The sequence below is a fragment of the Drosophila sechellia genome, chromosome 2L, assembly GCF_004382195.2.
Source record: "Drosophila sechellia strain sech25 chromosome 2L, ASM438219v1, whole genome shotgun sequence".
NCBI lineage: Eukaryota > Metazoa > Arthropoda > Insecta > Diptera > Drosophilidae > Drosophila > Drosophila sechellia.
In genome coordinates, this window is record NC_045949.1 from 2,203,608 (window position 1) to 2,227,788 (window position 24,181).

The 24,181-nt window shown below is 43.5% G+C and overlaps 8 protein-coding genes across 8 annotated transcripts; 3 read left to right on the top strand and 5 right to left on the bottom strand.

The window, feature by feature from the left end:
- Positions 1-6: 6 nt before the first annotated feature.
- LOC6613064 (endonuclease G, mitochondrial) lies at positions 7-1,125 on the bottom strand. Its single transcript, XM_002037511.2, has 2 exons — positions 864-1,125; positions 7-805 (listed from the first exon to the last, which is right to left on the bottom strand). The coding sequence occupies exons 1-2, from the start codon at positions 1,035-1,037 to the stop codon at positions 23-25; spliced, it is 957 nt and encodes a 318-aa protein (XP_002037547.2). The 5' UTR covers positions 1,038-1,125; the 3' UTR covers positions 7-22.
- LOC6613065 (endonuclease G, mitochondrial) lies at positions 1,089-2,281 on the bottom strand. The gene is made up of 2 exons (XM_002037512.2): positions 2,007-2,281; positions 1,089-1,936 (listed from the first exon to the last, which is right to left on the bottom strand). Exons 1-2 carry the CDS (start codon positions 2,166-2,168, stop codon positions 1,139-1,141), a joined length of 960 nt encoding a protein of 319 aa, XP_002037548.2. The 5' UTR covers positions 2,169-2,281; the 3' UTR covers positions 1,089-1,138.
- Positions 2,282-3,878: 1,597 nt separating this feature from the next.
- Positions 3,879-6,085, top strand: LOC6613066 (phospholipase A1 VesT1.02). Its single transcript, XM_032726447.1, has 4 exons — positions 3,879-3,946; positions 3,988-4,123; positions 4,261-4,513; positions 5,142-6,085. The coding sequence occupies exons 2-4, from the start codon at positions 4,054-4,056 to the stop codon at positions 5,941-5,943; spliced, it is 1,125 nt and encodes a 374-aa protein (XP_032582338.1). The 5' UTR covers positions 3,879-3,946; positions 3,988-4,053; the 3' UTR covers positions 5,944-6,085.
- Positions 6,086-6,179: 94 nt separating this feature from the next.
- On the top strand, positions 6,180-6,884 carry LOC6613067 (lisH domain-containing protein C1711.05). The gene has a single exon (XM_032726456.1). It carries the CDS (start codon positions 6,300-6,302, stop codon positions 6,816-6,818), a length of 519 nt encoding a protein of 172 aa, XP_032582347.1. The 5' UTR covers positions 6,180-6,299; the 3' UTR covers positions 6,819-6,884.
- A 5,233-nt stretch (positions 6,885-12,117) lies between these two features.
- LOC6613068 (trypsin alpha-3) lies at positions 12,118-12,906 on the bottom strand. Its single transcript, XM_002037515.2, has one exon. It carries the CDS (start codon positions 12,899-12,901, stop codon positions 12,155-12,157), a length of 747 nt encoding a protein of 248 aa, XP_002037551.1. The 5' UTR covers positions 12,902-12,906; the 3' UTR covers positions 12,118-12,154.
- Positions 12,907-13,664: 758 nt separating this feature from the next.
- Positions 13,665-14,499, bottom strand: LOC6613069 (trypsin alpha). The gene has a single exon (XM_002037516.2). The coding sequence runs from the start codon at positions 14,470-14,472 to the stop codon at positions 13,720-13,722; it is 753 nt and encodes a 250-aa protein (XP_002037552.1). The 5' UTR covers positions 14,473-14,499; the 3' UTR covers positions 13,665-13,719.
- Positions 14,500-14,899: 400 nt separating this feature from the next.
- LOC6613070 (trypsin beta) lies at positions 14,900-15,692 on the top strand. The gene has a single exon (XM_002037517.2). The coding sequence runs from the start codon at positions 14,927-14,929 to the stop codon at positions 15,680-15,682; it is 756 nt and encodes a 251-aa protein (XP_002037553.2). The 5' UTR covers positions 14,900-14,926; the 3' UTR covers positions 15,683-15,692.
- Positions 15,693-16,054: 362 nt separating this feature from the next.
- LOC6613071 (trypsin delta) lies at positions 16,055-16,946 on the bottom strand. The gene has a single exon (XM_002037518.2). The coding sequence runs from the start codon at positions 16,917-16,919 to the stop codon at positions 16,152-16,154; it is 768 nt and encodes a 255-aa protein (XP_002037554.1). The 5' UTR covers positions 16,920-16,946; the 3' UTR covers positions 16,055-16,151.
- Between the last annotated feature and the right edge of the window lie 7,235 nt (positions 16,947-24,181).

Below are 24,181 nucleotides of genomic sequence, written 5' to 3' on the forward strand. Positions count from 1 at the left end.
TGGGATTCCTTCAATTCTTCCACTAACTGAATTCGCGAAAAACTCGCGATTCACTTGGATAATTGCTGCCAAACAGGGCACTCCTCCTCAGACCATCGAAGAACTTGAGACCTGCGTAGTGCTCAATCTCCCGGATGTCGCAGAGAAACGATCGTAGTGGCAGGCCATCTGGGATTGGAGCATTGGGAAGGACATAGCCCTCCATATAGGGTTTACCCAGGTGCAGTTTTGATTCCACCATGATCACCTTGAAGAAGTGCGTCGGAACTGCAACCATATTCAGTCCGATCATCTCGTACTCCACGGCCCATTTACCTCCCGCCCTTTGATTGGGCTTATATAGTGGACCAGTGCACACGAAAACGGATCCAAATCGGTGGACCAGACTTCGAACATATTGTTCCAAGTTGTTCCACGCGCCTCGGTTGAAGCCCTGTCCAACTTGTGGGGCAATATTCGTTAGGAAGAACGTCTCCTCGCAGTGATTCTGCTGCAGATGGTGATTCCCTGCGGCTGCCAAGTGTCCTCGGTCGAATCCAGATCTCCGATAGTCGCTCAGTTCCGATCGGAAGTTGGAGGGAACACTCAAATCCGGCTGGTATGGGTTGCGACCACGTCTGCCTCGATTGGGATGTATGCTGTCCGCCTGGAGGTGCTCGCAAACCCAGTGGGCCACTCGGTTTCGGCGATCGTAGGAGAGGACGAAGTCACTATAAAGACGCAAGTCGTCCAGGCCAGGGAACCCAAACTTCATGATCTGCTTCATCCGGTGATCGGCTTCGTTATTGGTCTCAAAGAAAGTAAACTGGTTTGGGGAAATGTTTTAAAGTTTAACTTATTTTCTATTACTTTACATGGGTTACCACTTCATAAATTTTGGGACTGAGATAGTAGGCATAGGGATCCGTTTGTATTAATTCCCGCAGGCGTTTTCTGGCATCTGTGTGCTGAAAATACATTCCACCCACGAAGGATGCACAGAGCGCAGTCACTCCCAGGACGAAACCCAGTCCCAGGAGCTGCCATTTTCGGTCCATGAAATGGGCTCTGTGAATTACCCCTCAAAAGCAAATAAAACATAGTTTATCTAAAGGATTTCTCATGGCCATCATTGTCTCCTTGAACATATAAATATATTCTATTTTGGAGAAATACTTGATGTGAGGGCACTGGGACTGTCTACGGCATTGGTCATCGGCAACGTTAAGGGATTGGTTAAGGGACTGTTTAGTGAGTGGACTATTGAATTGGATGCTTGTGTGTTGACAAAGTTGCGATCGAGTCCTTCGAAGAACCGTAGACCAGTAGCGTTTTCTATTTCCCGGACATCGCTGAGAAGCGTCTTCAGTTCGACATTGTTGTTCAGCGGAGAGTTGGGCATCACATAGGCCTCCGCATAGGGAATGGTATCGCTCTCGAACTTCTTATCGATGACCAGGATCTTGAAGAAATGGGTGGGTACGGCCACCATGGTTCTCTCCTCCGACTGGAACTCCAGGAACCAACTGTTCGACTTCAGCTCCCGGGGCAAGTAAATTGATCCGGTGTAGACATAAACGGTTCCATGTCGTTGACTTATCTCATGAACGTACTGCAGCAATCGATCCCAGACAGTGAGATTGAACCCTCTGTTTAGAAAGGGCCTAATGTTGGACAGGAAAAATACCCTGGCTGCCTCTGACTGCCCAAATGCTCCAGCTGGGGCCACGGATGTGTAATCCCCGTAGACGACGCGATTGGACAAATCTACCCGCTCGCATATCCACAGAATCGCAGAGTTTCTTCGATCGAAGGAGGTCACAAAGTCAAAGGTCTCGTTTATGGTGATATCGTTGGTGCTGGGGAATCCGTACTTCATGATCCCGCCCAGCTTGTGGCAGTCATTGGGATCCACGTCGAATTCGGAGCTATCTGCGCGCACAGTGAAAATTCCCAGCTATAAGATAGTAAAGGGAGTAGAGTTCGCAAATCGATATCTTATCTTAATCCTTAATATATTTTCTTACCAGTGCGTACAGTTTCCTTCTGATAAAGTAGGCATGTGGGTTTCGTTGCTCCAATCGTCGAATCTTTCGCAGGACATCGATGTGCTGATAGTAGGCTCCTAGTGCAAAAAACGATCCGGCAGTGGCCAGAAGACCAAGAATGCCTTTCACTGGCACTTCCATCGATCCTTTAAATCAAACCCTGGCAATTTTGTGTTATAAATTAGAAACGAATTCGAAATCGGTAACTTGTTTATTGTGCTGCAAGTAAAAGCTATGAGTTGTGTGTGGAAACTAACTTGGTTGTGCCTTAAATTCGAAAGTACTTCACCCAAAAACCTGACTTTCCTGCAGTTAATCTTTAAAGTTTCCGTGTCCAAGTTCAGACCCAACTGCACTTGCCAACTGCATTAAGTCAATAGAAAAAGTTGCAGTCATCGTTGTAGAGCTAAAAACTAAAAGTCCCCAGGACAAAACATCCCCCATTCCCGTTTGCTGCCCCCTTGAACCGCATAATAAGCGCTTTTTGGGGCTACGCCTGACTAAACCCAAAGCGGCGTCAAGATTTATTCTCGGAATCTCGTCGTACTTTGTTATGCTTAAAAATGTTAGCCAGAAAACTTTTCACCCCCTGCCCCAAAACTTTGATCGGTGGAGTGATGAAAAAGTGGACGAGCCAGGGAGGTGGGATGTTGAATTGTTGTTGCCAAAACTATTCATTTTATTTAAGCCATATTCCTATGAATTTATTGAATTTTCCGATATAGGCAAAAGCCCATTCCAAGCTGGGCAAAAACTTTTTCCGACACATGACAAGGAGTTCAAAGTGCAGTAAATTTGTTCGGGATGGAAAACTGTGACCAAGTCTCTGAATTTTCCTTTTCCAGGAACCGAATTCAAATTTCGCCCTCAGCCGCAGGAATTCTGCACCACATCCTTCTTCCATTTCAGTTGGCCGCGAGGCATTGCCAATTAATTTCCAACATCTAATTGGTGGTTGGCCAAATTTATTGGTCTCGTGGTGGAGGGGCTGTTTGTCCTGCCCCCCAGGATCTGTTTGCGTATTGATTGATGCCTGGAGGTCCTTGTGCCAATCTGAGGTGAACTGCATACCTTGTCGAGGGCTCAAGTAACTCGCTTTGCCCCTCGCGGATTTTCTAATCAACAAGGCAGCAGCCCAAATTTGCATAATTAAAACGTTTTCATGTGGCGCAGGTGGAAGGCAGGAAAGGCCACAAGCAAACCCGCCCGCGCCCTCGCCCCCACCCCAATTTTCCATTTTCTTTGCCAGCCGAAAAACTGACTCGCTAAGTGACTGAAAATTTGTCGCCTCATTTGAGTTTGGATTAATGAATTATGCACTCGGGGCTGCTTAATTAAGCGGGCTTCGAATGTGATTAGGGCCACGCAATTAGCCGATGGGTCTGAGCATTTTCGGGATCTGCGATAATCATTCGCTGACTAACAGCCATAAAAACGTGGCCCCAGGATTCGGAAAACCATACTCATTACGCAGCCTTTTTCTGGATTTTACAGCAGGTCAACTTAATGGGGTAATTAACTTATCTGGGTTAAGAAAGGATGGATCATAATCATAAGAATTTGTTGGTTTTTTAAGGATATTTACTGCATAATACAATTATAATGTTCATGAGTATTTAATGATTTAAACGAATGGTAGTGTTATTTTTTTCTGTATAACTCTACTTTTCAAGATCATCAGCCTGCTAAACTAATCGATGCTCTCTATAAGGAAGTATAATGATCTATGAGGAGAGAGAGAGATTGAGCGAGCTCCGCTGATTAGTTATCACTGGAGTGAGTGAGTAACCCACTGAGCGCAGACTTGGGGTCGCCTCGCTCTCCGCTCCGATTCGAAAAGTGAAGCTCGCATCGAGAGATCGGCGGAGAGCTGTGTCAGTTGGTTGCGCACGCACCAGTCGACCGGTCAGATCTGCGGCTCATTCGGCCGGCGTGCGAAATCTATAACAGTGGAGATCGGTCATCGGACGCACTACTCGATCACTCGATCGGTCAGAAGCCCCGAGGGAGATATCTTGGAACAGCCATGATCTCGCAGCTGGGACGGATTAGCATCATGAGTGCGGTGCTTTTGGCATTTGCGGCCCTCGTACTTGGTGGGTAATATCACACATTTCAAGGTCTTATCACAGATCTGTGTAGAAATTCAATTGATTGATATAGTTTGTTTGCAAACACTAAAAGAATAACTGTTTCCTATATCGTCTTTAAAGAATTTCACTTTGCTTTCCAGCCAGCAGCTCGGAGAAAACCGAACTCGATCCCAATGCCACCTGCAACTACACGCTGGTGAAGAAGAAGACCTTGGGGGTGGATCCCTCGTTCTGGAAGAAGTTCTTCAAGCATCTCATACCCTTCACCAGTTCGAGGGGCAAATTGCAGTTCATACTCTTCAAGCGGGACTTCGCGGACTGCGGAAGGGAACTGTTCGTGGGCGATGTGGAAAACCTGAGGAACTCGGGCTTCGATGCACGTCATCAAACAAGGTAAGGGGGATTTCCGGGAAGATTAAAGCCCCGATCGAATGGGGAACTTTTCAGCGAAGTGAGTGTGCAACAATCAATTCATTACACTAAACGGCGAGATAATGGCTAAAAGCTGTACAAACCTTTTAGCTCACAACAATTGGCAGTGTATTTAGTATTCCTACTACCACTAAGCCCCAGAAATTAATGTGAGAGCAAAACAACAATCTAATGAATAGAACCAAAACAAATATTTGCTAAATTCTCTCACCAAATAATTTAATTTTGATATTTCGCGACTAACACGAAAACAGGTTTCTCTGCTTTATATATTTACATTTTTTGGTTGAGCTTTCGTTTGAATTATCGCCATTGAGTCATTGCCATTGGCCTGACACTTGATTTGTTGCTAATTAAAAGTTAATAAACTATAATAGCTAACAGATAGAAATTGTACAAATTTACACCAAATACGCCAGGCAATACACCAATTTTGCATTAAAAGATAAGATATCAAGCGAAGTTTTTATCATATGTACATGAATCGAAATCTGTGTATTTTGTTCAGTCTTAAATTTTTAGTTATGTTTACATTTAGTCAGAGTAATGTTAATATTTTATATTGACTTTCCTGACTGCTTATTTTTAGGATTGTTATTCATGGCTGGATGAGTCAGAGCAAGGGTTCCCACATAAGGAAGGTTAAAAACGCCTACCTCAGCCTGACCAATCCGGGACCCAATGGAGAGCCCGCCGCCTATGAAGACTTCAATGTGATCGTATGTGACTGGAGCAAGACTTCCACGAACGTGAACTATTACGAGGTGGCCAAGACGGTGGAGGACATGGGAGCCCTGCTGGCGGAACTGGTGCGCTATCTGAACCAGGAGGCGAACATGCACTACGACGACGTCTACGTCATTGGACACTCGTTGGGAGCGCAGATCGCCGGCAGTGCTGGCAAGCAGATAATGCCATATCGATTCAACACCATATACGCCTTGGATCCGGCAGGTCCACAGTTCCGGGAGAAGAGCGACGAGTACCGAATCGATGCTAGTGACGCCTCCTACGTGGAGTCCATTCAAACCAGCGTTAGCTTTGGCTTCGAGCAGCCCGTGGGACACGCCACCTTCTATCCCAACTATGGGAAGAATCAGAAGAAGTGCTATGTCTATGGCTGTTCGCATAAGAGATCCCATGACTACTTCATAGAGTCGCTGACGAGTCCGGCGGGATTTTGGGGACCGCGCTGCGAGCGTCACGATGACGGCTCCTGGGTTCTCCTGATGAGCGATGGAGAGTTCCGGATGGGCGGGGAGCCCTCGATCCCCAAGAACGGAACCTTCTATGTGAAGACCTACTCAAAGCCACCCTATGCCATGGGCCACAGGTGGCAAACGGAACCGCCACCACGGGAAGATGATGTTGAGAACTCCACGGAAGAGTAGGATATTAGTTAATATGTGTATATGTGTTGATGAAATAGAAGTTTTGTATTTATAAGTGGTCCTTTTGCCTTTGCTTGTAGGTTACTTTCAATTATCATGTTTCGTTTCGTTTTCAATTACAGAGAATTTTTTGTAAATAGTACACCTATTTCTATAAACATTTTTTTAAGTTACTTCTTATCTCGCAACAACGTGAGCCAATTAATTTTTATGGCGAACTATTCACAGAAAAAACCAACTAGCGAGTGTGCAAGTCTGCTGGGAATACCTATTAGTAGCCTAAACTTCAAGATAGGTATATAAACCTCACGAGGCACGAGAGGCTTATCCACTATTTCAGCAATATTCAACCGAAAATGTTCCGCGCTCAACGTGTTTGCTTTTACTTCGTAACTTTCCTGGTCTTCGCAGCTGCCAGACCCAAAATAAACTCGCAAAATTCCCAGAATCAAGTTGGATTACGAGTGGTCAAATTTTCGACCGCAGAAAGTTTTCCTTCCAAGTCATCAATATCCACAGAGGCAACTAGTGAACCATCGACTGTGAGCACCAGCGAAGATACTTCTGAGGGGCCCACAGTAACTTCACCATCATCAGCATCTGAGGAAACTAGTGAAGCACCTGAGAGTTCCAGCCAAGAACTGTCAACATTGACTGAAAGCTCCAGCGAAAAGGCTTTAGAGGTGACCATAGTACCTTCATCTTCATCGACGGAAACTAGTGAAGCACCCAGCCAAGAGACCACGGAAATTGAGGAGTCATCTGAAGATTCCTCTGAAGATGAGAGCTCCGAATCAAGTGAGGAATCAGAGGAAGGATCGTACTACTATGATGATTCGGATTCCGACTACTACGATAGTTACTTATATTATTGATGCATCGCGTTACCATTAAACTTTATGTCAAAACAGAATACAACTATTTTTGAAGAGGCTTGAAAATTTAGTGTAGTAACAATGAAGCTGTCTTTCATACTGGGTCTTGCCTTTTTTAGTCTTTTGGCTTATGCAGGAGCATTGCCGGTGCCTCCAGCTCCATTGGTTATGGCATTGGTCACCAAACCCGAAATGGATATTCCAGATATTGATCTCTGGGCCAGGACCTAAAAGGTGAGCAGAGATGCCAATTTTCGACGCCACAAGTCTTGATTCAATGGTTTAGTTACAGGATGCTTTAGACTGCCTTCTGCACACTGGTTTTCGCCCTGATTCGCTGCATATTTGGAACAGAATTTTTAATTAAAACAAACAATATGTTACCCAAATTGTTGCTGCTGCTTTTGGAGCGCCGAAAAGCTGTGCAAAATTGCAGCTTTTGGACAAGAAGCTGCGGCGGGTTGTTGCTAATGCATTTACTTGGCTTAATTAGTTGGGATTCTACATTATTCATACGCCACGTGTGACCGGCGGCCACCCACTCGCCCGAAAATGCCCACCCACCCAATGTGCTGATCCTTCTCCTTATTTTCCTGACAGCATCATAATTTTCACTTAATTAAAGTTGTCGTTGTTGTGGGTGCTGAGTTTGAGGTTTAGCCCGGGGAGCAGTTAGAGAGTTGTGGCGGTGCATTCGGCTCGAAAGTTGGGCAACTTTTCGCTCTTAATTTAATCCAGTCTAACTACGAAAGTTTTCGAATGCCTGGGTGATAGTATGATCACAAGAGTTGGGTTTTAAAATATCTTACGGTTTCGGTGGGAATTTCAGTGCACTTAAAAGCACCTGCAAATATGCAAATATTTCCACTTAAAGAGATACTGAAAAAATTGCAATCCCTTCAAAAGCTTACATACCAAAGTCGGAAAACGAAACACAATTCCAGAACAATTTCCGAAACACAAAGGCATCTCCGGGCAAATGCACAAAGCTGACAAGCCGAGACAATTAAAGTTTGGCGTAATCTGTTGATTGGCTTAATAAATATCCAAACTCACTTATCGTAATTGTTATCCTAAACTGACAGATTGACGGCAAAGCCAAATGGAAGAAGAAAGGACAGCCCGGTTGAATCTCAGGTGGAAAATGGATTCACTTAAATTTTATGCAAAATCATTTATCCTTTCTACCTTTTGCCCAAATAGTTGGCAGCCCGATTTCGATTTGGCCCGAAATGGTTTCTTTCGATTGATGATTGTGTGTGAATCCCCGAGGGCGCAATATTTGCCCCTGAATTTGATTATTTAAATTTGCGCACATTCGTTTTCATGGCGCATAAATTATTTATGAGCCCAGTGTGTGGACGCCGGCAGTTCCATTATGGCATTCTAATTAAGGCGGCCCACAGAATGTCTCCCAAGTTCATTGTAAGTTAGAGACCCCAAACTAACTGATGTCCAAGGGATGCGCATAGGAGCCTCAAAAATTCACCGTAAAATTTATGAGCTGAGCACTTCGAGGACAAACCCTTTTGCGTTGACAGCCTGAAGACCAATTTGTCGCCCTGAAATGGACCGTGTGAAAGCCTCGGAGTGCCATAACTTGTTGGGTGTTGAGATTGTCGCCCCGGAAAACCCAAAAAAGCCAAAGAGACAGGTAGGAAAAATTAAGGCGAAATCAGGTTTCATTTTGCGGATGGCAAAGGGCTGCAGAGGACGCCAGCCGAGATGTCCTGGCAAATGAGTCCGATACGAAGGCGATGACAATGACTTACATTGCTGGAAATCCGAGCAGCACAAGGACCTGCAGGACACCCACTCCACACTCCACACTCCACACACCACACTCGCTTAAGTTCATGTGCACACGCACTTAGGTCAGCAGATATCGAGCCGAAAGTTTTACTTACAGATATAACACCCCCTATATCTCTGGATCTCCACGTCGCCGATGCCATTTGTGCAATTTTATAGCGTTTTTATGGCACACAAGTTTTGTGCTTTGTGCCTTCTGTCGGCGTGTCCTGCGTCCTGCGTCCGTTTTCCTCTTTAAAATATTCAAATTTGATGTGTGTGCGGGTGGAGTGGCTGGGAAATCCGGCACTCCTGTGTGCTCAACTGTGTAATAGAGACGGCCATCTTAAAGTCACGGGAAAAGGTCATAGGAAAAGTGGAAAAACGCTTGGGAAAACTCTCTGGTCGTCAACTTTTGGTACCTAGAAGCTACCAAAGGACCTGTTAAAAATGCTAGCTTATAAAACCTATAATGAATTTATTTCTAAAAATAATAATTGCTAAATTTTATATTAAGCTATTCAGAATGGTTTTTATACAAGACCACTGGCTCCATTCCAGAATAGATGGAACTCCGCCTTATACATATATGTACATATATTGTGTGGCACATGGAGCTCCCCATTCACATATCCGTATCTATGTCAGTTCACTTGAGTGCTGTTGTTGTTGCGGCTCCTACTTTTCGGGCCTTTTTCCAAGTTTGCGGTGTGATTTTATGTGCAAACTTAAATTATACAATTTGGGGCTCCATGAATACATTTCTGCCCGACTCCATCGTCTTGTGCTTTTCCGTAGCTGCTTTCTGGCGAAAGGGACAATGAGTTGCTAAATGCTTTGAATATTCTTCTGGCCATTGCCTGGCATTGAATGCATAATATACGATATATGGCCATGTCAGATGCGAGTCCTGCGAGTGAGGTCCTGCATAGGGGAGGGCATCCTTGAGACGCTGTAGGGGGGGCAACAGTGTGTGTTGTTTGTGCTGACAGGTCGAGTGTGTCGTGCGGTTTTCTTGCCAGAAATTGTTCTCAATCTCAGTTCAGTTCACTGGCAACCGAAAGATTTTGGCTTTGGTTTCGTTTGCTCGAACCTAATAAACGAGTATTAGAAACCATTTGACATCTGCTCGACTATTCATTAATTTCATAGGCATGCAATGGCCATATCAATAGCACTTAATAATTTACAAACACAAATATTCATAAAAACCAAACATATTTAATTGAACATCGATTTCAAGCAAGGAATGCAGCATGAAGGATATGTTATGCATGGTTAATTCCAAATTAGTGCTTTTTATGTGGAGTTGGTAACTAAACGGGGTTGGTTAAAAATGCGTTTCTTTCTTAATGGACTGCACTCCGTATGAAAATACAAGTTAATGATTGTGGCCTTCGTGTGTGTGGCTTTAGTCGCTCTTAATGCCAGTTAAGCACACAACAAAGTACGCACTTTGTTAACATTTAAAAGCCGGCAATAAAGACACATGCTGCCCTTTAGCCACGCCCCTTTCCGCTCAACCGCCCACAAATGCAGCTGGGAGCCTTATCTTTGTTGTTGTTGCCTGGACTTAACCCTTTTTTCGCTGTTTTGTAAGTATGTGTGTGCTTAATGTCTGGTGGTCGAAAAAGTTAACGTACACATTCGCAAATATGCTGTCGTAAGCTAATAGTGCATGTGTGATAACTTTTTTTTAGCACTGTGTGGGATTCTGTGAGCGGAGTAAACAAACGAGGTAGCTAAAAAAGGCAAAACAAGGCAAGGGATTAATTCAATTATATGTCTGGCATTTTTTTTGGATCACACTTATGCGGAGCGTGGTAGAAAGTGTATTTAATATATGAAACCAGAAATGCTAGGCAATATTATGCACTAAAAATGATTTAATTTATTATTACATATATGCATACTTTTAGGTACTTTGATTATTTGAATGTTTTGTTTTTCAGATATCACAATCTTCTCCGCATAAACCCAGATGTAAAATGGGAACACAAAAAGGTGTGGGAATCTTCCACTTTAATGGAAACTTGTCCTGGCCTCAGCTGGTTGGCTTTTGTTTTCTGCAGTCGCGAGTGAACAAATTAAACGAGATGGCCACCACAGACCTCTGGGTCCTCCGTCGTGCTCCTCCATTATACCATAAGCACAACATTTATGAAAACTATTTGCCGAACTCAAAGCAGAGCGCAGCAGAAAAGAAATTGTATTCAAAACAAATACAGGGAAAGCTTGGAGAATGCCGAGTGAAAGTGGGCGGCTGCTGAGGGAAACTGCCCGCCAGTTATACAAGATGTTTATAAAAGGCCCGACCAGGCACGTTCCACGTCCAGGAGGACAAACAAATAAGCAAACAGGAAGGGGAACCGGAAACAGGACGCCTCCGACATGACTTTCTCGATGGGAGCGGGGAGAGGGGAAGGAAAATGGCGCTGAGGTCAGGAGGCGTACACTGAGGAAAATATTTAGTATATGTGGTCAAAGAATATGTGGTATTATCGCATGGAAGCGTATTATATTCACATTTTAAGTACTTTAAATAGATGAAGCTGACTTTCACTGAAAATTTAGGCTTAAAGGAGATTCATGTAGTATTTTTTCCAGTGTCTTAATGGCACTGGCTGCAGCAAACAAATCGCAAATTGAAAAAAGCAGATAAGTAGCAGAAGTTGCACCGCTGCCCACTTTCCTTTTGCTTTCTCCCGCGAAAGAGCGGAGAAATGGCTGCAAAGAGAATGGCAAATAAAAATCAGGGACTCGGTTCGTGCTCCTGTCAAGGCAATTGCAACCTGTTCCAGAGGTCCTTCCACCGATACCCCGGACTCCCTGCACTCCAGCCAGCGCCTGGCAACATTGTTAACCCTGCAAGTTATGCATTCTTAATTTAATCGCTGGAATTGACTCTCCAGAGGCAGCTTCCTCTCTGGCTTAGCGGCTGGGTATTTTCCCCGGGCTCCGTTTTCCATTTTCCCGGCGATGTGGCGCTTGCAGCAGAGATTAGGCATATATCATGCGATTATACTGCATAGTTTGCATTGCCCAATGACTCGGAAATCGCTTTTTCTTGCCCCAAATTCGGCGAGGATATTAACTTGCAGGCAATCCTTGAAAAGGGGAAGAACACAACGGTCTTCTTGGGGATCGAAAGGAAAGGAAGTGGAGTGCATACGAAGATGGTATTAAATAAAAGAATTTTTGCTTTAAGAATAATATGTATCTATTAAGATGTCAATATTAATGTCCTAAGTATTGTTACAAATGAATGGCGTAGACTCCGGGGAAGAAGGGATTGGCGCACCCTTTGCCGTAGGAGACAATGCCAATTAGTTGGCCACCGGAGACGAGAGGTCCGCCGGAGTCTCCACGACATGAATCCCTTCCGAGAGCGGCGGTCCAAATCATAGTTAAAAATAAGAAATTCCTCGTGCGGAATAAATCATTATAATTCCTTGAATGTCTCCAACAACTTGGACTCCAGGAAAAAAGGATCTGCACATGGCTAAAATATGTTGTAACATTCCAGTACAGTTAAGTACTTTAATTTATTTTGAGTTATTTATTCTTTCGATAGCGCCCAATATCCAGGGCTTTAGCTCAGCCACGTTTGCGTAAACTCCAGGGAATTTGGAATGAGCGCACTCCTTGCCGAAGGAAACGATCCCAACGAGCTTGTTACCGGAGACCAGAGGACCTCCCGAATCGCCGGAGCAGGCATCCTTTCCTGGAGCGGCCGCACAGATCATGTCCTTGGTGATTTTTCTTCCGTACGACCTGCGACACTGATCGTGGTCCACAATGCTCACCGAAGCGGACAGTATGGACTTGGGGTACTTCTTCTTGTAACCAATGGCTCCCCATCCCGAAACGATGGCAGGAGATCCACTGGCCGGAGAAGTATCAGCCAAGGGAATGACACTGACTCCAGTTCCCAGCCGGAGCTTGGACTGAAGCCTCATCACGGCTATATCGTTGGACAAGGACCGGCCGTAGTCCTCGTGTAACAGGAAACTGGATACCCCCACCACCTGACCACCGAATAATGTGTACGATGAGCCGACTCTCACTGAAAGGAACTCGGAGTCGTAGCCGGTGAGGCAGTGGGCTGCCGTTATGACGATGTCTTCACTGTAGATGGCTGCACCGCAGTAATGCTTTCCAAACCACAGAATGGAAGCCTGCCAGGGAACTGATAAAATGGATATCTGGTCACCTCCCACGATTCGTTCCGGAGTCCATTTAGAGGAAACCAGGGTGACGCTGAACACCAGGAAAATCCACTGCACAAACATTTCAACTAGAGGTGAAGTTACGAGTGATTTCTCCAAAGGATTGGACCTATTTTATAGGTATACCTCGGTGGAATGGGAAATTTCGTACTTCTGTCATGGTAGCAAAGGAATGTTAATGGATATTGTGGGCAACTGACACTAAAATAAATCAATTATATGAATATCTAAATGTGTGACACGCGTTAAATGGAATAATATGGCTAATACTTTCTTGTAGTTCTTATCTTTTAGGTCCTTAAAATAGAAAGGAATTTTAAGTTCGGAAAATGCGACAAAATATCTCTGAAAATAAACAGGAGTGCAAAAGTAATTTTCGATTTAGATACCTGTGCAATTATTTTAATATAATAAAAAATCTGATATATTGAATTTTTTACATAATTTCCTTTTCTAATTTCCGGAAAAATCGATTTTTTTTTAAAACCAAATCAAAATAATACTTGAAATATGGATTGTCCCACTTTGATGAGCCCGCAATAAAATTTTCAATTCATAAGAACTTAGATCTAAATATATATAAAATTTGTGTGATTTTTAGAAAAATGGGAAAATGTTCTATCGTTATCTTAAATAATTAGCAGTACAAAGCAGTCATAACTTTCGCTGTGCGGCCATTTGTATCGATCAGAATCCCGATTGAAAACATACAATTTTCTCTATATTTCATATCATAGATATCTACAAAAATCATATAATATTATTTGTTTTTATTTTTTGTTAAAAGAAACTGTGAAAGCTTTAAAAGAATACAAACAATTTCGGGTGCTTTTGCTGCAGTGAATATTTATTTTATTGTGTTGATGACATTGCTAAACATGTTAGGAAAGAGAGTTGGTAGTATTCAAAATCCATTCTCGGAAGAAGGGCACACTTGTGAAAAATGTCGCTGAATCGCAATATTCCTCTCCTCCGGAAACAACACCCACAAGTTGCGAATCAATTACCAATGCTCCTCCAGAGTCGCCTCTGCAAGTGCTTTGCTTAGAATTTCCAGCGCAAATTGTTGATTGACCATAGGATGCAATACAGTGGTTAGGCGGTTGGATGCGGAGCTTTACTCCTAGAATATTTATGGGTCTTACGACCAGATCCTCTGTCTCGTAGATTTGCCCCCAGCCAGCTGCAAGGGACATCGTTCCAGGTTCAGGATTAGTCTCGGCCAAAGGAATGGGCTGTACTTGGTTGGTAAACTCAAGTCGTTCACTTAAGCGAACGACGGCGATGTCGTTTTGAAGAAATTGGAAAACGAAATTCTCATGGAGTGTTACGGAGTCCACTTTGACAAGAATTCCACTGGATTTCCTCGAGGTAGATCCAGCGCGAATCACAAAGAGTCGGTCATCCAGCCTTCTTCCTTTATCGAAAAAGCAATGTGCCGCTGTTATGATCGTATCATTGCTGTAAATGGACCCTCCACAAGAATGGCGTCCGTTTATTTGGAAGGACACGCTCCAGGGAAAAGCTTCGATTTCAACGGGGTAACCCCCGATTATGCGTTCTTCGGGTCGGTTTAATCGTCCTGCGGACAGGAAGTTGAGCGCCAATAGGAGCAGGAAGCTTTCGATGAACATCTCGACTAGTTTGGACGATACTTTCGATTGCAGTGGCTTTACCTCCAAAAGAACGTGTCTTTTATACCCATTTGGTTAGCTCATGCAGTTTGAAGTTATCTGCAAATATTTCTAAATGCAGAGCAGAACAAATTGCTAATTTTTTTTAATAAGAAACTTCCAGTAATGGTATGGCTTCTGCATGCATATTAACAGAAAAGTAATTTGATATTTTTAAACCAAAAATAAACTAAATTATATACGATGTCTATATTTAGCGAATGAGGTGTTTTTTAAAAACTTCAAGAACTATTTTGCTTTAAATCAAAAATTGCTTTTTAAATTTAGTTTTTAAATTTAGCAGCAATCCCATTAGATAGCCGAAATTAGAATATTGCTATTTGAGGCATATAAAAGACTTGGTATTTCGGAGGTAAAGTCACTGCAACCCAAAGAATCATCCAATCTGGTCGAGATGTTCATCGAAAGCTTCCTGCTGCTCCTGGCGCTCCACTTCCTGTCCGCAGGACGAGTAAGCCGATGGGAACAACGTATCATCGGCGGAGGAGCCATTGGAATCGAACAGGCACCCTGGCAGGTGTCCTTGCAACTTTATGGCGACCTTGTGTGCGGCGGCTCTATTTACAGCGAAAGTATCATCGTTACTGCGGCCCATTGCTTCTTTGATAAGAACGGCAATCGGGAAGATGACCAAGGATATCAAGTTCGCGCAGGATCCGCCCTAACAGATTCCAATGGAATCCTTGTCGATGTGGTTGATATAATAATCCACGAAAAATATGCGTATGATCGTAATATAAACGACATCGCAATCGTGAGTTTAAGTACGCCACTTGAGTTCACAAGCAAAGTTCAGCCCATTTCTCTGGCTAAGACGAAACCTTCTCCTGGATCGATTGCCCTCGTCTCTGGCTGGGGAGTGTCTTATATCTTTAACGATGGGACGAAACTATATCCAACACATCTTCAAGGATTAACCCTGCACATCAAAAGCATGTTCTCCTGCAGACTCTTTGATGCCTCACTAATATGCGCAGGCACTTATAGAAGAACCGCTTGTCATGGCGACTCTGGAGGACCATTGGTGGTCAACAAACAACTTGTGGGTGTTGTCTCCTGGGGTCGAAAAGGTTGCCAATCCAGTACATTCTTCGTCAGTGTTCCTTATTTCCGTGAATGGATCTTAAATGCTATTGCCTCAATTCAGTAAAATTGTCGGATGTCAGCGAAACCAGATAAATAAATAAATAATTATAAATAAAACAAAACTATAAGTGTGTTTAGACTTTTAGCTTGTATATTATAATAAATATTTTGTTATGGCCTTAAGGACATGTATTGTATTGTAACAATACATGTACAGTTGAATTGGCTGGAAGTCAAGTTGAAAAATCAGATTTTTTAGTTTGTCTTTAATCACATCTTATAAATTATTATATGATTTTGAAATGTTTTGTTATGTCTCGTCTTTATATATTAACCATGTCGAATAAGATATGTTTACTCACGAAATTGTTATATATAAGTACAAAATTTATCAGTAAAAATATAATATAATATATAATAAAACAAACGTAAAGAGTCTAGTTTCGTAAAATTATTTAAAGTATTTATTTTACAAAACTGGATTTATGAACAACAGTAGTTGTTGCTGCGAACGTTAAGTTGGAAGGCGTAAATTACACATATTTAGCGGCTCCTTGGAAATTCAATTCATCTATGGCACTAAGGATCCAGGTACGGTAATACGCCACACTAGCGTACAGAGTAGATGACAAGCAAAGTAAGTTTCCTTTTCTCGATGTGATCCCCACCAGCTGGTCGTTGAAGACCAAGGGTCCACCGGAATCTCCATCACAGCCGCCTTTTCCAATTCTTCCCGCGCAGATGTCCCCATCGAACATACTGCTTCCATATTTCAATTTACACACGACCCGCGGCCGAATAAGGATTTCAACTCCCTGAAGATGTTGTGGCTTAGTATAAAAATAACCAAATCCCCAGCCAGTGGCTAGCGCCGAAGACGATGTGGGAGGATCCGTCTCGGCCAGGGGAATTGTTTGGATGGAATCGGAAAAAGTTAAAGGACTGCTCAGCTTGAGGATAGCTACGTCGTTCTCAAAATTACTTCTATCATATTCTGGGTGAATAATAAAGGATTCCACTGCCACCACTACTCCTCCGCTATCATGGAGCGAGGATCCTGCTCGGATTGAGAAACCTCTTTCTTCAACACAGTGGGCAGCTGTTATAATTATGGTTTGACTGTAGATAGATCCGCCGCAAAACTGTTTGCCGTAGTAAAGTATGGACACCTGCCACGGAACATTAGTGATGTCTATGCTGCTTCCGCCGATGATGCGTTCAGATGGCTCCAAAAGGTGAGGTACCACGGGAGAAATTAGCAAATGTACTGCCAAAAGCAGATGAAAGCACTTGGAAAACATTGTAAACTCGGTTCTTGGTGCTTTGAAAGAACTTGCTCTTTACCACAAGAAGTACGCTGCTTTTATACATTTTTGGTCTTGAGGTTATGCAAAAACCGAATACTGTTTCTATTAAGCAAATTAATTTTAGATTAGGTAGAATATGAACTAGCTATTTGCTGATAGCAAAAATTGCATTTAAAATTGCGAGATAAAAGTTTGCCTTACCATTGTGTGAATTATACTTTTGCCTTTATTGCATAAGAGCCTGAAAGGTATTTTTCAATATAGCTACTACAACTAGTTTTCTATATGAGTGCCAAAAACCATAATATATCAAATTCAATTATGATTTTCCGCTGCAACTTAGTGCTCACAGCACATTTACGAATTTAATTTACAACTATTACAGCTATTTCAAACCGTATCTAACAAAACTCGGTATTATTTTGCTATCTTGAATTGAATTGATTTGTTCTTCATTAATAAATGCATTGTGCTTCCGCTGACACTGACTTGCCTGTCGGCAACAGTAAATTGCATTAATCATACGCCCCGTGGGGTGCATGGTGTTGTACTCGAAGTGCCACCACACATTCCCTCCACTTCTTGGCGCCCGGAGCATCCATCAAATTAATGGAATTTCATATTTGCCTGGCTCTCGTTCGCCCGCCAAAGAAATTTGTTTATTCAGCTAAAATGCTATCGAGTTCGTAACCCCGCCCTCTCAACGCGTTAGTTCATGTAGTTAGTTCTTCTGGTCGAGCGTGGCTATTACTTTTTTTTTTTTTTTATTTTAATAGAATTACTTGCCAGACTTTTGAGCAGCATAGCTGAAAGTGGCCCGCGGACCTGGAGCTCCAGGCAACGAACAAAAGCAATTTAAAACGCTGACTGATAAGCGATGTGGCCGCAGAAACAAGTTTGTTCTAACAATTTATTGAATTAAACCAATTTGGTATGCCAGTGGAGCGAACTCTCGTCGGGATTAGGCTTCTATTCTGGTTCAGAGGCACTGAAAAAATCCGAAAATATCACAGTCTAAGCTTACATTTTAGGACATTGCGTTTTTAAATATTAAAAACGCCATTTACCTTTTCTTTCGAATAATACCCATTTTCTCGCAGTGCAGCTTAAATTCCGAGCACGTTTCACGCACACAGTTCGATGTTTTAAACGCTTTTCCGGCCAAAATTCGCATAGAATGCAATCAGATAGTCATGCACTTGGCGCTTGGTCAAAATGCCCAACGGGCCGTTATCCTTGTCAACAACTATCGCCTTTTGGGGTCGAGGTGAGAATGGAAATGGGGGAGTTGAGCAGTTGGCCAGGGAAATGGGGAGCAGATACGACTGCGCCGGGGGTAACTTAAGCTAATTTTGCCAGGCGCTCCATCGACGGCTGCTGTTCGGCCGGCAAGTCAAGTGGCCCGCTCCAAGTGAGCATTGCACTCGCCCAATTAAGCCCGACCGGAATCCGGCCAAAATCCTTGACGTGGCTGCAGATGGGAGTTACTGGCGGGAGTGGTCATTACTCATGGTTATGGATAATAATCGGATGCACTCGGAAAATCATTTAATGGCTTTCTCAGATGGTTATTCATATGCAGTGCAATCATCTACGCTAACTAACTAAAATTAAATAATATAAAATATCTTTAAGTTACTTCTCAATCTAGCTGTATCTTTAAAATATTTTCGAGCTATAGTTTGGATTTTCCCGTTCAAGCCAACACCTCTAATCCGTGTACCTGGAATGCAAATTTCAGTGCAGGCGGCAATTGAATGATAACACAAGCAGCAGCTGCACCGTTAAAACTAAATTGGCGAACGAGCGACCAAACGACTGCGTGTCTGCTGCTCAACACCACCCACTCCCCACTGGCCATTTTCCGCTTTCCATGGAAAACCCTCGTCGGAATCTGTGGGCATTTTTGGCAGCAAATTGAAATGAAAATCTCGCCGCGGTTTTCTGGCTTTGTTCGCCGCTTGGCCAGCGGATGAAATCTGGTGGCTGGTTGATAAAGAAGCCGTGGGAAAGGGGAAGTCCTGGATGTCAGGAGTGTTCCCAGTAACACAAGAGGGAACTATAAAGACTCTTTCACATTCAATTTGGTAGTAAAACTTAATAAATATTTTGTTTAAGTAAGCAATATTCATTTCCAATGATCTTACTAGTAACCATATCATCCTATAGATGAATTCCTTGTGAAATAGTTTGCCGGAACAGCCTCCACAATCCCCATAATAGCCCTTTTCCTAGCAGCCCGGCAATCTGCGATCTATTCATATCGTAAAATACAAATGCAACTGCGACCAAAGCACCGCAAAACTATTGCCAACGATGGCGATAGCGATGGCTTCCTATTCGCAGGATATACGCAGCCATTTCCGGCGCCATAGCTGCCAGCTTCCGCTTTACCTTTTCCCACCGCACACCTCCTCCTCACCACCCCTTTGGCACTTTGACGGGGGCGCCCAGAGCTGTCGGGAAATCCACCGTCTGACCCCACTTCCCACTCAGCTTATCCCCACACAATCGTCTGGCAAATGGAGGCTTGACTTTAAGCGATGGAAATTTTAATGCGCCAATGCGCAATTTATGATTATTTCATGCTCATTTTAATTTGCCCATTCAGCAGACCGCTTTAAAGTGGCGGGCAAAATGCCCGTGGTGCTCGGGTTGCAGCTGCTGGAATGAGATAGCGGTGTGTCCTCATTAATTCCATCCACGTTTTCCCGAGGAAAAAGCCGTGACGAGGGGCCGAGGGGGGTGAATGCGAGGCCGCTAATAAAACAAAAATGGAAAACATATAAATCAGTGTCCTTGGCACGTGTCGCTGTCGTCGTCGAAGTCATTGTGTTTCCCAGGTGTAGGCCCCGTGGGTCAACCCAAAGGATATTCGCCCCAGCATCGGCGTATCCTTCGTATCCTTGGTATCCCCATCCGCATTACCACTTTTGGACTTGTGCGCTGTCACGTTGTGAATCTCACGAGGGCAAACACACGCAGAGAAATAGGGAATCCAAATCACAGCGTCGGAGAGAAGGCGACACACGGTGACAGAACATGCGTGCCGCTACACTGAGAGAAATATGAAAAGAAAGTCATTAGTGTTGGGTATCTAGAATATAAGTGATTGTTTATCTGAAGTGATTTTATATTTGTGTTACAATATTCCCAATTTCTATTAAGCTATTGAAGTAGAAATATTCGTAGATGATCTTTAAAGGCTGAGCTTTTTTTTAAGTGCATTCCAACAGCACACATACACTCAGAGACAGGAGGGTTACCACGGGGCGTTAAGCAAAATGGAGCTGCATCCCCCTTGGGGATGTCCTGAATTCCAATAGGAGCCGATTTCAGCCAGTGATTGCATTATAAATTAAAATACGTCAACGCAGCGAATCAACAGCTGCTCTCCTTGCCAGGACATTCGGAAAACCCAGCAGATGCAAAGACTCGCAGCATTAAGCATGGGAAATTTACTCGCTGCATTAGCTGTCACTGCTTTCCACGGGAAAAACCTTTAAATTTGATTAATAGCCCAGCGTTTAACGCCAGGAATAGGATTGTTAAGCATTTGGAATGTTTATGGTTAACAAAAGTTCAGGTTCAGGTGGCAATAAAATAGCAAAAGGAGAATTCGATGGCCTGTAATATCTGTGCGGTGCAACCATTGGGTTTTTAATTAAACGCTGGCAAACTGAGGCAATGTGCAATGGGAGAATCTCGAAATGACAAACAGAACCGAGCAGCTCACAAAGCGAGCCAATACAAATATTGTTTTCCCTGGGTTTCGGCATTTTTACGATAGCTTCCCTTCAAGGATGCCAGGATACCGGGGAGCGGAGGGAAGGTTCAAAGTCGTAGCTACTGTTATTTGTCCGCTCATGCGGAGTATTTAATTGCATCCCAATGGAGCGCACTTGGGAAAGTGCAATGAGAATCGGTAAACAGCAGAGAAGAAGCGCAGGAAAAGCAGGGGAAAACTGGAGAAAGAGTACACGAGCAAGTGGGTAATCGAAATTTTGCCGGGTCCTTCTTTTCAACCAGACAAAGTTGAAAGGGGGCGAAAGCGTGTAGGATTCCAGGGACAGGACTCTGCTTTCGCTCTCGAGGGGAACACAACTATTTGCCGGAGTAAACAAATATTTACATATGTTTGTTGAAATTTTATGCTTCGCCAAGTCCTTGCATTTCTTTGACAGTTTCTTTGTGAACTTTCCGGTTTTGACAAATTAGTTGCGAGGAAGTCAGCTTATCAGGTGAGTCGTGCACAAAAGGATTTCCCCTCTATTCAATTACCAAAGAAAACCACTTTGATCGCATCAAAAGCTTAACGAAACCCATTATATTTCACTTATTCACCTAAGACCTCTGGCTCACATCATAGTTTAACTTCTCATCTGCTCAAAACTAAATTTCAAATCCATATACCAGGTCCTCAGTTTTTGCCATTCTCGGAGGAAATTGTGAAATAAATTGAAATGCAAGGCAGGCACATAAATTATTTGCCAGTCAACAGCTGAGGCAAATAAATAAAAATGGAAATGCATTTTTAGGTCAGATCCTCAAGCTCGGGACATGTCTCGTTGGCGAGTCCATAAAACTATCAGCAAATTTCTGTAGAATTAAAATATTTATGCACTGTACGTGTGCCACATGCTTATGTGTCCCTAGTTGCATTTTCCATTTTCCTCCGTCTTATTTCCTTCTTTTCGGGCAATGCAACAACATGATTTGTTTATTGTTTTAATAAACGTCAGCAATTTTCTTGGGCTTTTAAAGAAACATTTCGAACTGGCTGCATGTGCGTATGATTAATGTGGCATTGTCAACTGAATTCAAAAAACCCGCCTCACTCCTTCGCTGCTAACTAAATGGAAAACGCAAACGGCAAAAGGGAAAATGGAAAATGGAAACTTTCAATGCAACCAAATGCAATGCCACAATGATTTATGGCCCAACTTGAAAATGGACGATTGTTTCACTCGTTTCGGGAGTTGGCATATCCCATGGAAACTGTGGATATTACTGGGATTTTGGGGGCGGCGGGGCGTGTCCGCGGTGCTTATGGCCATCGCCATTTATTTAAACGTACGCGAACAGCGATTCGTGCTGCGATTTTCCCGATTGGAAAAATTGAATTATACCCATTTGATGAGCTCAATAAAAACTGGCAGCTGCCTTTGCCAATGAAGGCCTCTCAAAAGGTTCGAAGTTCTGTTGAAAAAGCGATGTAATTTTTGGACAGCCGTCATGAGTATTACAAGATTAAGGCTTATTATTATTCGATCCCTATTATGTATAGTCCAGTTGAAATCCACATTTCCAGCTGATGAAAAAATCCCGAGCATATAGTGCTTAAATCCAGTGCCATTCATCTGGTTTCATCCGTCGCCACATACGACGCACTTTTCACATCCACTTTGCTCGCCGGCGGAAAATTTGCACCACCGATTGACGCGATAGCTTTTAGCCAAGTTCATTGCATCAGAAGGCAAAGCCAATAAAAAAGGCGAAACAGCGCCATTTAGCCGGAGGAAAGGCGATCTCCGTGCCACTGTAACTCGCTCAATTGAATAGACAAAGGAGGGCACTCCGATGCGGCGCCCCTTTCCACATCCAGTCCTTGGAGCCCCTCCACACTCCCCCTGCGGAGGAGGTGGCATTCCGAACAGGCGCTCAGAAATCGCAGACAGGTGCTCGGTGCCCGGGATTCAGCCGAAAAGGATGGAGGCACAGTGACAGCGGATTGCAGGGGATCAGAGGGCGACCAATCGAGCTTTATTACACTGCGAAAAATAGTGTGTGCGTTCAGTTTCTTCTATTAAAGTTCCTACTACAATGTTCAAAAATATAAGCATTTTATATTTTATAATAAAACCTCCAATAAATCTCCCAAGTGTAGTGGTGGCTTAAAGTAGCAGGCAGCTGAGGTGCAGAGTCCTGAAGTTTGGCGACGGCGGCTACCGTTAGTAATCCACTTTTTCGTCCTGCTCCTCCTCCTCCTCCTGCTGCCTTTCGTTTGGGCCGCGAACATTTTAGCTTTTATGGCCGAAAGGCGCAAAATATGACTGCCAGCCAGACTTTGCCGGCGCACACATGCAAATGCAATTTCCAAAAATTTTTCCGCCAAAAAGTCGTGCATGAGAATGTGGTTCGCAAAAACGAACCCAAAATTTTTCGTTGTTGTAGTTTTAAGTCGCTCGATAGCAATCCTGGCCCAAAAACAAATTGGCTAGGGCGGCGGAGATGTTCGGAAAAAACTTTTCGCTTTGCCATAAACCGATTTGGTAGCAAATTTTATGTCGTTTAGATGGAAAATTTCCATTTGACTGCCCTTCGCGGGGATCAAGGATTCAAGGAGCCCTCGTCGAGCTTTGTTTGCTCGATTTTTCAGTGACTTATTTCTGCTGTTGCATTTTATCGCTAATTGACATTATCGGGGGTCAAAGGCAACCGGAATGGCATCCGACTAATTGAATTCCAGGTGGGCGGTAAGTGGAAGAGCGGAAAAGCTATTCATTAACCTTTGGCACTTTGTTAATGGATTTAAAGTGTAAGTAATACTAAAAGGTGTGGAATGGAATACCTACGCTTAATGACTTGAGGAAAACATTAGTATTCGCATACTACCAATTAAATCTGCTGCACTACAAAACTACATTTATTGGCAGCAGATAAGATTGTTTGGTTTGAAATTCAGAATGTGGATTCATTTTTTGTGCTATGCCAAAACATGGCCAATTCGAATCAATGGGAATCGGAATTAAAGGCAGGATCCGTATGTGCAACCGAGTGCATCCGGCGGCGGATGCCGTGTGGTTGATGGCGAGCCTGTTTGCCCAGATACCAGATACGATATACCAGATACCACCTATGTATATAATGCCGCATGCTCGAAATAAGAGTGCGAGTGTATTTATTTTGGGTATGGCGCGCAGTGTACCCTCCACTCGACCAGCAATGCATAAATAAACGAAACCAAATTTGCGAAATTAATTAAATCGACAGCAAAGTAACGTGTGCGCTTTGCGTTTTACGCTTTGACTGTGGCCAGCTTACAACACAAACAATTCGGCCACCCAGCCACTGAACCACCCAACCACCCAGCCACCCAACCATACATTTTCCAACTGCGATGGCACCGAAATTGTGAATTGTGCATTGTGCGGATGACGCGACTGTGCATCGCGTTTCTGACAGAGGCCATGGAAACCTGAAATGCAGCGAGCCGGCTCAAAGTTTATTACAATATTACTTTCCATTTGGAAAGT

Excerpts from the sequence above, each read along its gene's own strand:
- LOC6613064 (XM_002037511.2), bottom strand. The coding sequence starts at position 1,037 with ATGGACCGAAAATGGCAGCTCCTGGGACTGGGTTTCGTCCTGGGAGTG. Across the intron at positions 806-863 it reads GTCCCAAAATTTATGAAGTG|TTTACTTTCTTTGAGACCAA; the intron begins GTAACCCATGTA and ends TCCCCAAACCAG.
- LOC6613065 (XM_002037512.2), bottom strand. The coding sequence starts at position 2,168 with ATGGAAGTGCCAGTGAAAGGCATTCTTGGTCTTCTGGCCACTGCCGGA. Across the intron at positions 1,937-2,006 it reads GAAGGAAACTGTACGCACTG|CTGGGAATTTTCACTGTGCG; the intron begins GTAAGAAAATAT and ends ACTATCTTATAG.
- LOC6613066 (XM_032726447.1), top strand. The coding sequence starts at position 4,054 with ATGATCTCGCAGCTGGGACGGATTAGCATCATGAGTGCGGTGCTTTTG. Across the intron at positions 4,124-4,260 it reads ATTTGCGGCCCTCGTACTTG|CCAGCAGCTCGGAGAAAACC; the intron begins GTGGGTAATATC and ends TTTGCTTTCCAG. Across the intron at positions 4,514-5,141 it reads GATGCACGTCATCAAACAAG|GATTGTTATTCATGGCTGGA; the intron begins GTAAGGGGGATT and ends GCTTATTTTTAG.
- LOC6613067 (XM_032726456.1), top strand. The coding sequence starts at position 6,300 with ATGTTCCGCGCTCAACGTGTTTGCTTTTACTTCGTAACTTTCCTGGTC.
- LOC6613068 (XM_002037515.2), bottom strand. The coding sequence starts at position 12,901 with ATGTTTGTGCAGTGGATTTTCCTGGTGTTCAGCGTCACCCTGGTTTCC.
- LOC6613069 (XM_002037516.2), bottom strand. The coding sequence starts at position 14,472 with ATGTTCATCGAAAGCTTCCTGCTCCTATTGGCGCTCAACTTCCTGTCC.
- LOC6613070 (XM_002037517.2), top strand. The coding sequence starts at position 14,927 with ATGTTCATCGAAAGCTTCCTGCTGCTCCTGGCGCTCCACTTCCTGTCC.
- LOC6613071 (XM_002037518.2), bottom strand. The coding sequence starts at position 16,919 with ATGTTTTCCAAGTGCTTTCATCTGCTTTTGGCAGTACATTTGCTAATT.